Source organism: Mustelus asterias, chromosome 14 (genome assembly GCF_964213995.1).
Source record: "Mustelus asterias chromosome 14, sMusAst1.hap1.1, whole genome shotgun sequence".
Classification (NCBI taxonomy): domain Eukaryota; kingdom Metazoa; phylum Chordata; class Chondrichthyes; order Carcharhiniformes; family Triakidae; genus Mustelus; species Mustelus asterias.
Genome location: NC_135814.1, coordinates 55,013,803 through 55,027,005, shown reverse-complemented (window position 1 = coordinate 55,027,005; position 13,203 = coordinate 55,013,803). Strand labels below are relative to the sequence as shown.

The 13,203-nt window shown below is 42.0% G+C and overlaps 1 protein-coding gene across 2 annotated transcripts in view; it reads right to left on the bottom strand.

The window, feature by feature from the left end:
- The window catches only part of LOC144503682 (mitogen-activated protein kinase kinase kinase 20-like), a 74,835-nt gene that overhangs the window by 21,568 nt on the left and 40,064 nt on the right, over positions 1 to 13,203 (bottom strand). For both annotated transcript variants that reach the window (XM_078228403.1, XM_078228404.1), the window contains exons 6-8: positions 12,857 to 12,885; positions 12,628 to 12,765; positions 6,377 to 6,463 (exon numbers count right to left, since the gene is read on the bottom strand). In XM_078228403.1, coding sequence (XP_078084529.1) covers positions 6,377 to 6,463; positions 12,628 to 12,765; positions 12,857 to 12,885 — 254 coding nt within the window. The remainder of the gene's footprint in view (positions 1 to 6,376; positions 6,464 to 12,627; positions 12,766 to 12,856; positions 12,886 to 13,203) is intronic.

Here is a 13,203-nt window from a genome sequence, read left to right as displayed (position 1 = left end):
CATCCAAATCATTAATATAAATGATAAATAACGGTGATCCCTGAGGCACACTGCTGGTCACAGGCCTCCAGTTTGAAAAACAACCCTCTACAACCAGAAGCCAATTTTGTATCCATTTAGATACCTCACCCTGGATCCTGTGAGATTTAATCTTATGCAACAACCTACCATGTGGTACCTTGTCAAAGGCCTTGCTAAAGTTCATGTAGACAACATCAACTGACTGCCCTCATCTACCTTCTTGGTTACCCCTTCAAAAAACTCAATCAAATTTGTGAGACATGATTTTCCACTCACAAAGCCATGCTGACTGTCCCTAATCAGTACTTGCGTCTCTAAATGCCGGTAGATCCTGTCTCTCAAAATACCTTCCAACAACTTACCCACCACAGATGTGAGGCTCACTGGCTTTTCCCTGTAGCCCTTTTTAAACAAAGGCACAACATTTGCCACTCTCCAATCTTCAGGCACCTCACCCGTGATTATCGATGATTCAACTTATTCGGCTAAGGGACCCGCAATTTCCTCCCTAGCCTCCCACAATGTCCTGGATACACTTCATCAGTTCCCGGGGATTTATCTACCTTGATGCACTTTAAGACTTGCAGCACCTCCTTCTCTGTAATATGTACACTCCTCAAGACATCACTATTTATTTCCCCAAGTTCCCTAACATCCATGCTTTTCTCAACAGTAAATACTGATGAGAAATATTCATTTAGGATCTCACCCATCTCTTGTGGATCCGCACATAGATGACCTTGTTGATCCTTAAGAGGCCCTACTCTCTCCCTTGTTACTCTTTTGCCCTTTATGTATTTGTAGAAGCTCTTTGGATTCTCTTTTGCCTTATCTGCCAAAACAATCTTGTGTCCCCTTTTTGCCCTCCTGATTTCTCTCTTAACTCTACTCCTACATCCCCTATACTCTTCAAGGGATTCACTTGATCACAGCTGCCTATGCACGTCATGTGCCTCTTTCTTCTTCTTGACCAGGGCCTCAATATCCCGAGTCATCCAGGGTTCCCTACTTCTGCCAGCATTGCCCTTCACTCTAAGATGAATGTGCTTATCCTGAACCCAGGTTAACACACTTTTGAAAGCCTGCCACTTACCAGATGTCCCTTTGCCTTCCCACAGACTCCCCCAATTAACATTTGAAAGTTCCTGCCTGATACCATCAAAATTGGCCTTGCCCCAATTTAGAATTTTAACTTTTGGGCCAGACCTATCAATCTCCATGGCTATCTTGAAACTAATAGAATTATGGTCACTGGTCCCAAAGTGATCCCTCACTTCTGTCACCTGCCCTTCCTTATTTCCCAAGAGGAGGTCAAGTTTTGCCCCCTCTCTAATCGGGCCATCCACATACTGAATGAGAAATTCCTCCTGAATACACTCAACAAATTTCTTTCCATCCAACCCTCTAATACTATGGCTGTCCCAGTCAATGTTGGGAAAGTTAAAATCTCCGACTATTACTATCCTATTTTTCTTGGAGGTATCTGCAATCTCTTTACATATTTGCTCCTCAATTTCCCGCCGACTATTTGGGGGCCTATAGTACAACCCTATCAAAGTGATTTCCCCCTTCTTATTTCTCAGTTCTACCCATATAGACTCAGTGGCCGAACCCTCGGATATATCCCCTCTCAGTATGTGATGTTTTCCCTAATCAAAAGTGCAACTCCCCCTCCTCTCCTGTTCCATCTTTTCTATAGCATCTGTACCCTGGAACATTGAGCTGCCAGCTCTGTCCCTCCCTTAGCCATGTTTCCGTAATTGCTATAATATCCCAGTCCCATGTACCCATCCATGCCCCGAGTTCATCTGCCTTGCCCGTCAGGCCTCTTGCATTGAAATAAATGCAGTTTAATCTGGATTTCCCTTGCTCTCTGTCTTGCTTTTGCCTGATCTGTCTGGTACTAGGATTACTGACACTGCCTTTACTACTTAATGTGCTCTCTTTAACTTGTGTCCTCAAACTTCCCTTCTGTCTCCCTACTGCTTTGGATCCCACCCCCCTGCATGATCCTCTAATCATGACTAATGGAGTCACCCATAGGCCAGATGTAATGAGGGTGGCAGATTTCATTCTCTGAAGGACATTAGTGAACCAGATGGGTTTTTATGAGAATTCGGTAGTTTCAAGGCCACTAGTACGGTTTCCTATTCCAGATTTTATTTAATTGAATTGTGTTGGGTGTTGGGATCTGAATTTATGTCAGGATTGTTAAACCAGGTCTCAAGGTTATTTGCCCAGTAACGTAACCACTGTATCCTGTAAAGACAACAGTGTACAGGGACTTGAGCTCTGAACTCTCAAATTAGAAGATACTCTACAATAATAAAAACAGTGCTAGAAAAACTCAGATCTGGCAGCTTCTGTAGGAAGAGAAAAACCAGAGTTAACGTTTTGAACCCAATGTAACTTTTGCTCGATACTCTACTATCTGAACAACGTGGGCTCCAGGTTACAGGGTCTGTTAGCACTGGCCCATGGGATGGAGAGAGAAAAGGCACCATTTGGTGGAGAAGTGTGGAGATCTGCAAACACTTGTGAGGAAGGCTGAGAAAAGATGGGATCTAGCAGGACAATGAAGCTTCGTATTATTTTGGGAGGATACAGCAGCCTGGTAAGATATACGGGAGGGGCATTGGGGCCCAGCCTCTCTTGGGTACTCACTAGGGCCTAGCAATATTGCCAGACAGAGAAGGAGATCCACTGGCATGTGTGATTGGGAGGACATGCTTGAAACTGACAATAACCGAGCTGTGTCGGAGTTCTTTATACAACAGGTGAATGCAGAGTCTGCATTTTTGACTTCCATTTTCTGCTCTACCTTTTTTTAAAAAACTGAATAAGTTCCTTCCACAATAATTTCACATTTTCAGATCATACCCTGAATTATAGGTCTTCAAACTGGGCTCCTTGGATATGGAAGGTCCAGAAGAAGATTTTGCATTGTTTCATTGACTTATAAGCACATCATTTCAATTGCCAAAAGTCAACATTGAAATTATACTAGGTGACATCTTCAGGAACTTAGGAGACTGACTCCCAGATTTATATCAATATCTACACGAATCTCTAAGATTGCATCAATATTTGCAGATGGCCTCGCAGGCTGAAGGAAGCACCTTTATCCTACACGATGACCAAATGATTCCTCACTATTGAAGCTGAAGAAAAAAAAATACATTTTTATTGCTAAAGTATTCTACTTTACGAAATAAACACTGCTGTTAGTTCCTCTTAAATTTTATTTGTGAAATTCCAGCTCTGACAGATATGCAGCAAATACGTAAAACTGAAAACCTGTTATGATTATGTGTAAGGAGAGATTTAAGTCAATTTTTTGTAAACATAGAAGTCACCAAAACACACAAGACTAACTTCATGCTGCTTCAAGTACATGCATGTAGTTTCTAATAGTGCGGGGAATTACAATATATAGTTAGAAGTTCCTGCAGTATTACCTCAACTTCCTAATGTCAACGAAACTTATTAGACATACCAGTACCGCATTCAGGCAAAGTTTCACAACAGATAACGTTATTAGGAAAAATTGGTACTAAAACGTTTTAAGAAAAAGAGACAGTCACGTGGGAGAAGTTGCATATGTAGAGCAGAGGCCTGAAAAATTCTGGCACATTCTACACAGTTTCTTTTTTAAGAGTGATTTTCAAATTCATGTCAAATGGGGGCTGAAAGCTGGTGCAGAGATAACATCTCTCCACAGAGAACTATTGTACACAAATAAAAACAGCTCATTTCTTGCAAGAAGTGCAGTGCCACATCTGGGTTCACTCCATCTGACGAAGGAGCAGTGCTCCGAAAGCTTATGGTATTTGCTATCAAATAAACCTGTTGGACTTTAACCTGGTGTTGAGAGACTTCTTACTGTTCATAAATATCAGCAGGGAGCATGTGAGATTTATCAGAAAGTCCCTCTGAAAATGACATTCATTCAGATGCATTATTTTGCTCATCATTAGGATTCGATTAATCCTTTGAATCCCAAAAGATTTTTCAGAACATGCACACATCTTCCATAGCGGTTTTCCTTTAATGCTGTAACATTAACTAGAGAGCAGATCCAGGTACTTACAGATGTGACTTTCTACACAAAATTCTTATTACATTTTTACTAATAAAAAAGAAAAAGCTGGAAATCTTCAGTAGGTATCAGTATCCGTAGAGAAAAACAAGGTTAATGTTTCAGACCTGAAATGTTGACGATGGGGCACTGATTCAGCAATACTGAATACCAACTGGAGCTGGTTAGACTTTCTTTTGTTGGAGATGGCACTTATTCGGCACAATTGTTACAGCCCAAGCCTGGATGTTGCTGCAAACGGGCATGGACTGTTTAATTATCTGAGGAATTGAGTGGAGCTGAACACTGCGCAACAGAGAGCCCTATTTCAGACATTACGATGGAGGGAAGGTCATTGACGGAGCAGCTAAAAATAGTTGAACCTAATTGCCATCAAGAATTCCTGCAACAATGTCCTAGGGCTGAGATGATTGACCTACTTTAACCATTACCATCTTTCTTTGAGCCAGGTATGACTCCAGCCACTAGAGACTTTGCCTCTGATCCCAGTGGCTTCAGTTTTACTAGCTTTCTGATGCTAGACGTTGAAAAAAAAGAGTTGATGTCAAGGACAATCACTCTCACCTCACCAATTCAGTTTGTGTCCTGAATCCAGGCTATGATGGGAGTCCTAGTTGTGGCAGAATCCAAGATGTGCATTGGCGACCAGGTTCTCGCTGAGTAAGGTCCACTTGATCGCACGGATACATCCATTTACTGATGATTGAGAGCAGGCTGATGGTGGTAATTGGTTGCAATGGATCTGTCCTGTTTTTTGGTCCTTAGCTCAACCGAACAGCTCAGCTAGGAGTGGGGGGTTCCATGTGGGGCCCTTGATCTTTGCAGTGTCCAGAGCAGTCGGTCATTTCTTGATGTCATGTGAAGGGAATCAAATGGCCGGAATGGTGTTTCTGATTGTGGGAACTTCAGGAGGTCATCCAGAAGTATCATCCATTTGGCATTCTTGGTTGCAGATGGTTGGAAACACCAATGTAATCACGTGCTGGACTCTTCCATTGTTGTGGATGGGTATGTCCATGGAGGTTGCTGCTCCTTTAGTTGCTTAACATATGCCACCATTCACAACTAATAAGCAGGGCAGTAGAGCTTTGACCTGATCCATAGATTGGAGATTGATGATCTCTCTCTAATAAGATGCTGTTTAGCATGCACATGTTATAGCATCACCAGGCTGACACCTCATTTTTAGGTCCAGCTGCACTTCATGTTAATCAAGGGCTGGTCATCTGATTTGATGGACATACTGGGCACAAGGTTATAATTTGTGGTTGAATACAATTCTACTGTTACTAATGGTCCTGTGGATGCCAAGTTATAAGATGAGGGATGCTCAACTTATTTCATTTAGCATGATGTGTGTCACAATGGGAGGATGTCCTCAGTCTGATCGACACAAGAACTGTTCAGTAATCACTGTTACCAATACTGTCACTCGCAGATATGTCTACTTCAGGAAGATTGATCAGGACAAGGTTAAGATGATTATTCCCTCATATTAGTTCTCTCTCCACTTGCTGCAAATTCTCTCTCACAGCTTTGATCTTCACGACTCACCTAACCTGATCTCTGGTGGTGCTACTGAGCCACTCTTGGTGATAGACATGCGAGTCACTAGCCCAGAGTACATTTTATGTTCTTACAACCCTCAGTGCTTCCTTCAAGTGGTGTACAATTCGTCAGGTGAGGGAGAGCAGTCGGTGATAATCAGCAAGTGGTGCACTTACTCATATTAGACCTGAAGCTACGAGACTTCAAGGGATCAGGAATCGATATGGATGACTCCCAGAGTCCTCCTGCTTGCTGACTGTACACCGCTGTGCTGCCACTTCTGCTGGGTCTGTCCTGTAGCTGGAAAGGGTTGGTGAGGGAGAGTCTGGGACGTTGGGTATGATTCCGTGAGAATGCCAGTGCCAAACTATTACTTGGACAATCAATGGGACAGTTCCCCCAACATTGGCACCAGCCTCCAGATGTTAATGATGATGACTTTGTAGAATCATCTGGGCTAAGTGAGGCTTTATGTTCTAATTCAATGTCTTGGATGCACTCATGTGGCCAGCCCCGTTTTATTCTCACTATTCTTTGTAGCTGTTTGTTACACTATGACATGCTGATGTGCAAGTGTATTTATTGAAGATAGAGAGATGTGATTGCAAAATTTTAAATCTATACACTTTTAATAGAAATATCAAAATTGTATAAAACCATATTATATAAACAAGCTTTTTCATATATTAATCAAAATGTACTAAGTACCTCATTTTTCTCCACGACTAGCCAGGCCACTTGTAAGCCTTCAAGGCCTTTAAATGGAACCTCTCTTGTCAGTGTTTCCCAAAGAACCTGGAAAACAGAGTGCACCTTTCAACATTCATCCAATCCCACTGACAAAAACTAGAAAAAGCAGAACATTGCTACAGCTTTTCCAGGTTTCTACTAAGGAGGATATTACTAACCAATGGCATTTAGAGATACTCGCCACAAACCTCCAATCTCATCCGCGGCTGGGATTCTCTGGTGCCGCTGCAGTGAATGAAGTTTTGGCTGAGCGCCAACTTCTCCGTTCTCGCTAGCATTGGGGAAATCATGGACGAGATTGGAGAATCCCGTTCACGGTGGCCAAGAAAGGACCTTCTAGGCACAGGTTGGCCTTACAATGCCAGAGGATGAACATAGCCACCTTCGCCTCGAAGGATGAACAAGGAGATCATCATTGATATACCAATAACAATAAACAGTTGACTGCTCCTGACCACTCCCATAACCATATCACAGAAATAAAATGGATTCTGATTCTCACTATACCAAAGGTCGGATCAATGTCAGCACTCAAAATGGAGTGCACTGCCTGAAGGATGGCAGAAACAGATTCAAATCGAGCTTTCAAAAGGGAATTTAATAATTTTTAAAAATGCATTTTTATAGGGAAAGAGTAGGTAGGGCATGAGATGCTAACTGGAATGCTTTTCACAAAGGCTGACACAGACTCGATGGGCCAAATGGCCATTTGGGAATGTGGAGTTATATAATTAAAATATTTCCCTTTAGAAAGTTTTGAAATTCAATTCCAGGCTTTGTGGTTAAGATAGAAACTAAACATCAACAATCTAAATTTCTTCACAGTATCCTTGGATATCTGAAGACAAAGATAACAATTTACACAGATTTTAAGGGTCAAAATTTCAAAATACTATCCTGCTATGGAAGGAGAGCTTGGAAGTCAAACTGGCCTGACCAATAAAATGTATTTTCAAGAATGCCAGGGATGATATCACAAACCATAGAAGTTACAAAGTGGGAAAAGGCCATTTGACTCAACAAGTCTGATCAATCTTTATCCTCCAAATGAGCTAGTCCTATTCACACTTTCCCACCAGGTTCTCCCATCTCTTCACTCCCTATCTAACAAATCTTGAATACTGACTTGGTTTCTAACTTAACCCCTGATCTTGGAATTACGTTCCATAGCCTTATGGTTCTTTGTAAAGGGAGAATTTTCACCATTCCCCACCCACAGATACAAGGTTCAAATGGCCTGTTAATACCTGAAAAGACATGAACAAGAACCTACTTTGCCACCTGATGAGATCATTGCATTTCTGTAGCTCAACTCCATTCACCCATTTTATTCCACATTCCGATGCACCTACTCAACAAGATTCTATCAATCTCAGTCTTGAAAGCTCCCAGTGCCCGAGATGCACAGCTTTTCGGCAGGAAAAAAATTCCAATTTCCCTGAGCCTGTGCATGAAATGTGTTACTGTATTTCACTCTGCAATGAATCATTACAAATATACCCTCTTGATGTGGATCCTTCCAAAGGAATGTTTCTACCTTATTGAATCGATTTATCACTTTAACAACCTTGATTTGATCACCCCCTCAAACTTTTAAAAATCAGGTGAATATAAGCCAAGTTCATGCAATCTTGTGTCATAATTAACCCTTTAAGCACTGATAGAATTCTGTTGAATTTGCAGTCTACCCCCTCATGTCCAAGACCAATATATCCCTTTGAGGTTCAGTTCCCAAAACTCAATGTAGTTCTCCAAATGTTGACTGACCAGAGGTCTGCACAACTGAAAGTTCCTCACCTTAAAATTCCAACTCTCAAGATGAAGGCCAACACTTCATCAACCTTTCTGATTACCCTTTATCCTTGTGCATTAGGTTTTAGCGATTTGTGTACAAGGAGACACAAATCCTTTACTCCTCCATAACTCAGCCTCACAAATATTCCAATTTGCCTTTCTCAAATCCAAAGTGGATAATCCAATACTTCCAGCTGGTTTTTAAGTTTGTCTTCACTTTCAGCTGGATTTTCTCAGCCCCATGTTGGAGGCTGGAGTTTGCAGGGATGTGGGTCTTGCTGGAAAATAGGGAGCGGGTCCCTCGTGCATTCTTGCCTCCGGGGAACATTGCTGGAGTGGGTGGAAACCAGGATCGGCTGCCTGCTCCAAAAAGGCAGGCGATGGAGGCCCGAGTTGTGGGCGATTTTTCAGCCTCATCAGCATTTTCTTGCTAACTGAGTGGCCCTTCCTCCAAGTGCTGAGCTCACCAGCTCAATGGAGGTAGAACCCTCCCTACGGGAGCTTGGTGGGGGTGGGTGTGGGGTCATCAGAGTCAGAAGCTTCATGCTCCATAAAGTGGGCTAGATTTCAAAAGGGCAAAATCGCGGCCAAGCCCAGTACATTGCAAGAGTTTCCCTTTACCCCAATAGAACTATCAGACTAGGTCCTGTTGATTTTCTCATGTTTTGCAGGTCTAAGAGGATGCCTTCTCTCCCAGCATGGCTGCAGAGGCTCTGGAGCTGTGGACTCTCTGATTGGACTAGCACCATCAAGAGCCTGTCCACTTTCCTTAGGAAGGCAGCAAATGTAGAGGCAGTCAACTAGGAGACCATCTGCCTGAAGATTATGCCACCGGGTGCGCTGACAGCAAGTGGAGGCTGATTACCCTCATTACATCGGGTCTCAAAGGCATCATGAAAATCCAGTACCTTATCCTTCTCCAAACCTCCAAGGCATTAATGACCCATGACAAGAAGACTGTTATGAAAGGCTATGGGATCTTTGGATTTATCGACAGAAGAAGAGTACAAAAGCAAGAAGTCAGCCATACAATTATAAATCATTGATTCAGCCTCAGCTACAGTACTGTGCTCAATTATAAGCAATACATTTTCTGAAGGATGTCGAGGCCTTGAAGATGGCAACAAGATTTACCAGCATGGTACTAGGAACTTCAGTTATGTGGAGAAACTGAAGGGGCTGGAGTTGTTTTCCTTAGAGGAGGGAAACATAAGCGATGTGTTACATGTCTTCAGAATCATGAATGGTTTTGACAGAGTAGATGAGGAGAGACTGTTTCCAATGATAGCGGGATCAGTAATGAGAGAGAACAACATAGATTAAAGGTGGTTGGTAAAACAAGCAAAAGTGAATTGATTTTTTAAAAAGGCAGCGATCTGTTATGTTCTGTAATGCAGTGCCCACATGGGTGGTGGAAGGAGATTCAATTGTGAATTTCAAAAGAGAATTGAATAAATATTTGAAGGGGAAATATTTACAAGGCTACAGGAGAAGAGCAGAGGTATGAGATTAATTGTATAGCTCGACCATGAGCTGGCATGCACACAATGGGTGAAGGTTTCCTACTATGCTGAATCATTCTATAATTCTATGCCATAAGGTAACATACTTCCACATTCCACTCATGCTGATGGCCATTTTAACTACACATTATTCCCCCAGGCGCTTTAAGAATACATAGAAAGTGGGATCGAGTGATGTCCAATGTTGTTCCACTTACGGAAACCTTGCAGGAAAGGATGGAAAGTCAGAAACTTTTCTTATCCCCAATAAGAGGAGCAGGGCCTCTTTTCTCAGACTGCCCTCACCCCCCCCACCTATGGAACAGTGTCAATCACCATTGGTCCAGTCCAGTCCAGGTCAGTCCAAAGAGGTCCAGGTTAGGTGGATTAGCCATGCTAAATTGCTCCTTTAGTGTCCAAAGATAAGTAGGATGGGTGGATTAGTCATGATAAATGCACGAGGTTACGGGGATAGGGCAGAGAGGAGGGCTGGATCGGATGGTTTTCAGGAGAGATGACGCAGACCCAATAAGCTGAGTGGTCTCTTTCTGCACTGTAGGGATTCTATGGTTCTATAGCACTGACAGGTAGCCTCTGGGCCCTGAGACTTTGACCTTCTTGAAGCCAGTCAGTTGCCTCTTTCTGCTTATTTCAGCCAGGCATTCAACCAACACCAGTTAAATGAGGCTCGGCTGTCACAATTTGCCAGAGTTTCCCTCAGAGACTTCGAGATAAAATTTTCCGGCCCTTCTTCCTGGCAGGATCTTCCGGTCCTACCGAAGTCCAGGTTGGGGTGACGGGGAACCTTGCAAAATGCCTTAGACTTCAGTGGGACTGGAAAATTCTGCCAGTGGCCAATGGTCAGCTGCCTTCACCATTGAAAGCTCACCACAGGGGGGGCTTGAAAACTCCAGCCAAAGTTTCTAAAATAATAAAACTCAATACTGTAGAAAGCCCAGAGGAGTATAGGAAGTATCGGAGGGAAATCAAAAATGAGGAAAACAAAGAAAGGGCACGAAAGAAAAAAACAAATAAAATCAAGTAAAACCCAAATAGCTTTCATAAATACACATACAGCAAGAGGATAACTGGGGAAAGAGTAGGGCCAATTAGAGACCAAAGGGGTAATGTGTGTGGGGAGACGGAAGACATGGATATGGTTCTTAATGATTATGGGGCAAAGCAGAGATGATATTTGAGGAGGAATGCAAAATATTGCATGGAATAGGCAGAAGAAGAGAGGAAATACTCAAGTGTTCAACATCCTTGAAAGGGCATAAATCCTAAGGCCTGGATGAAATATATCCCAGGCTGCAAAGTGAAGGAGGGGTGGAAACTTTGACCACTATTTTACAATCTTCTCTGGCTGCAGGTGTAGCGTCAGATAACTGCTAACGTTGTACCATTATTTTAAAAAGGAAGCAAGGGATGCACCAAATAATTATAGACCACTCAGCCTAAACTTGTAGAGAGGCAAGTTATTGGATAAGAGTCTGACAAAATGAATAGTCATTTAGAAAGGCAGGGATTAGTTAAAGATTTGTTAAAGGAAGCGAGCTTGATTTGTATCCCATCCACAAACATTCACCCATCTAACACTGACGCAGAGTGGAAGCAGCGTGTACCATCCACAAGAAAAGCTCCTTAAGCAGCACCTTCCAAGCGCACGACCACTACCAGCTAGAAACACAAGGGCAGCAGACACATGGGAACACCACAACACAAAGGTTCACCGCCAAGTCACACACCATCCTGACTTGGAAATATATCACTGTTCCTTCGCTGTTGCTAGGTAAAAATCCTGAAACTTCCCTCCCTCCCCACACAGACTGCAGTAGTTTAAGAAGGCAGTTCACCACCACCATCACAAGGGCAATTCAACTGGGTAATAAATGCCAGTGATGCCCACATCCCATAAAAACGAATAATTTAAAAAAGCACTAGAGGGGCTACTGAGAAGATTTAAGGATGTTGCTGGAAATAGAAAATTTTAATGTGAGCGCTAAATACTTTGAATACCTAAGGAGCAAGAGTTTCTGATCGAGTAAACTCAGTTTTTTCAGTGCAGTTTGCCCAAAATTGGCCAAACCAGCTCAAAAGATTGCTGAGTCTCAAGTTAAAATTACAAGTCTTTTGCGCTAGTTTTAAAAGAAATCACAGAAGCCAGTTTGCTTTGAAAGTCATGTTCAGTTATTTAAGATCAGGTAGTGGATTAGACACTGATTAAGGGTGCTAATTTTATATTATTAAAGCTGCATCAGGTTACCAATTTTTTATATATCAAGAATGTTTTTCCTAAAAAAGTGAAAAGAATTACAGTCAATGGAATAAGTAAAATTTGAGAAAAATATAACCATTGGATTTTATAATTTAAGAAATCCTTACACGGTTACTGTAACAAAAACCTATCATGTGCCAATGATATCTAGAGGGTTCACTGTGCTCTGTATAAAGTCTGGTGCCATCCATGTGGACGACCTAACTAGGCTCTTGTGCATTGTGTGGGAATGAAACCTCGAGACAAAATCACAAATTTAGAGTGAAGCAGACAGCTTGCACTGGTCATGACATATTTCACATTCAGCAACACTTTGCACAATTTTGCTCAATTTTGAACATTATTTGTATTAACTCCTTTTCCCAACTGTGGAATTGCTGTATTTGGATTTCCTCCTAACATATTTTAATACATCACAAATGTGCACTGAACTCTCCAGATATTATTGACAGAAGATGATTTTTATTACAGCAACTGTGGGGATTACATAAATTATAAATACAAAGGTTATTTTTTTCTCTCAAAATTTTACTTATTCCATCGATGTGAAGCAATGTCACACTTTGAAGTGGAAACAGCTTTGACAATTAAAATGTTTAACCAACCGCATCTTTTCTATTGCACAATACACTTACCACACCATAGGAGAATGTGTCACAGGTCTCAGACACTGGCAGGCTTTGTATTACTTCTGGTGCCATCCACGGGAAGGTCCCCACCAGGCTCATGTGTGTTGTGTGGGAGTGAAACCTCGAGGCCCCAAAATCACAAATCTAGGATAAAGCAAACAGCAGCTTTGTGAAGCATTCATGCTTTTAACTGTAATAGTACGAAACAAACTCAGGTAGAACTGTGAGAACTCACCTTTAATACTCCGTCTGCAGCAACCACCACTAGATTAAATGGTAAAATAAAATGAAACAGATCAAATATTACTTCATTTCGGAACTTTCTCTCATATATCCAGAATAGAAGCAAAACAGAGCAAATAGATTTTAATGAATTAATCTTGTGCAAGGTATCAGTTAGACATAGACATAGAACAGTACAGCACAGAACAGGCCCTTCGGCCCACGATGTTGTGCCGAGCTTTGTCTGAAACCCAGATCAAGCTATTTCCTCCCTATCATCCCGAAGTACTCCATGTAACTATCCAATAGCTTCTTAAATGTTCCTGAAGTTTCTGACTCCACTATCCCTGCAGGCAGTCC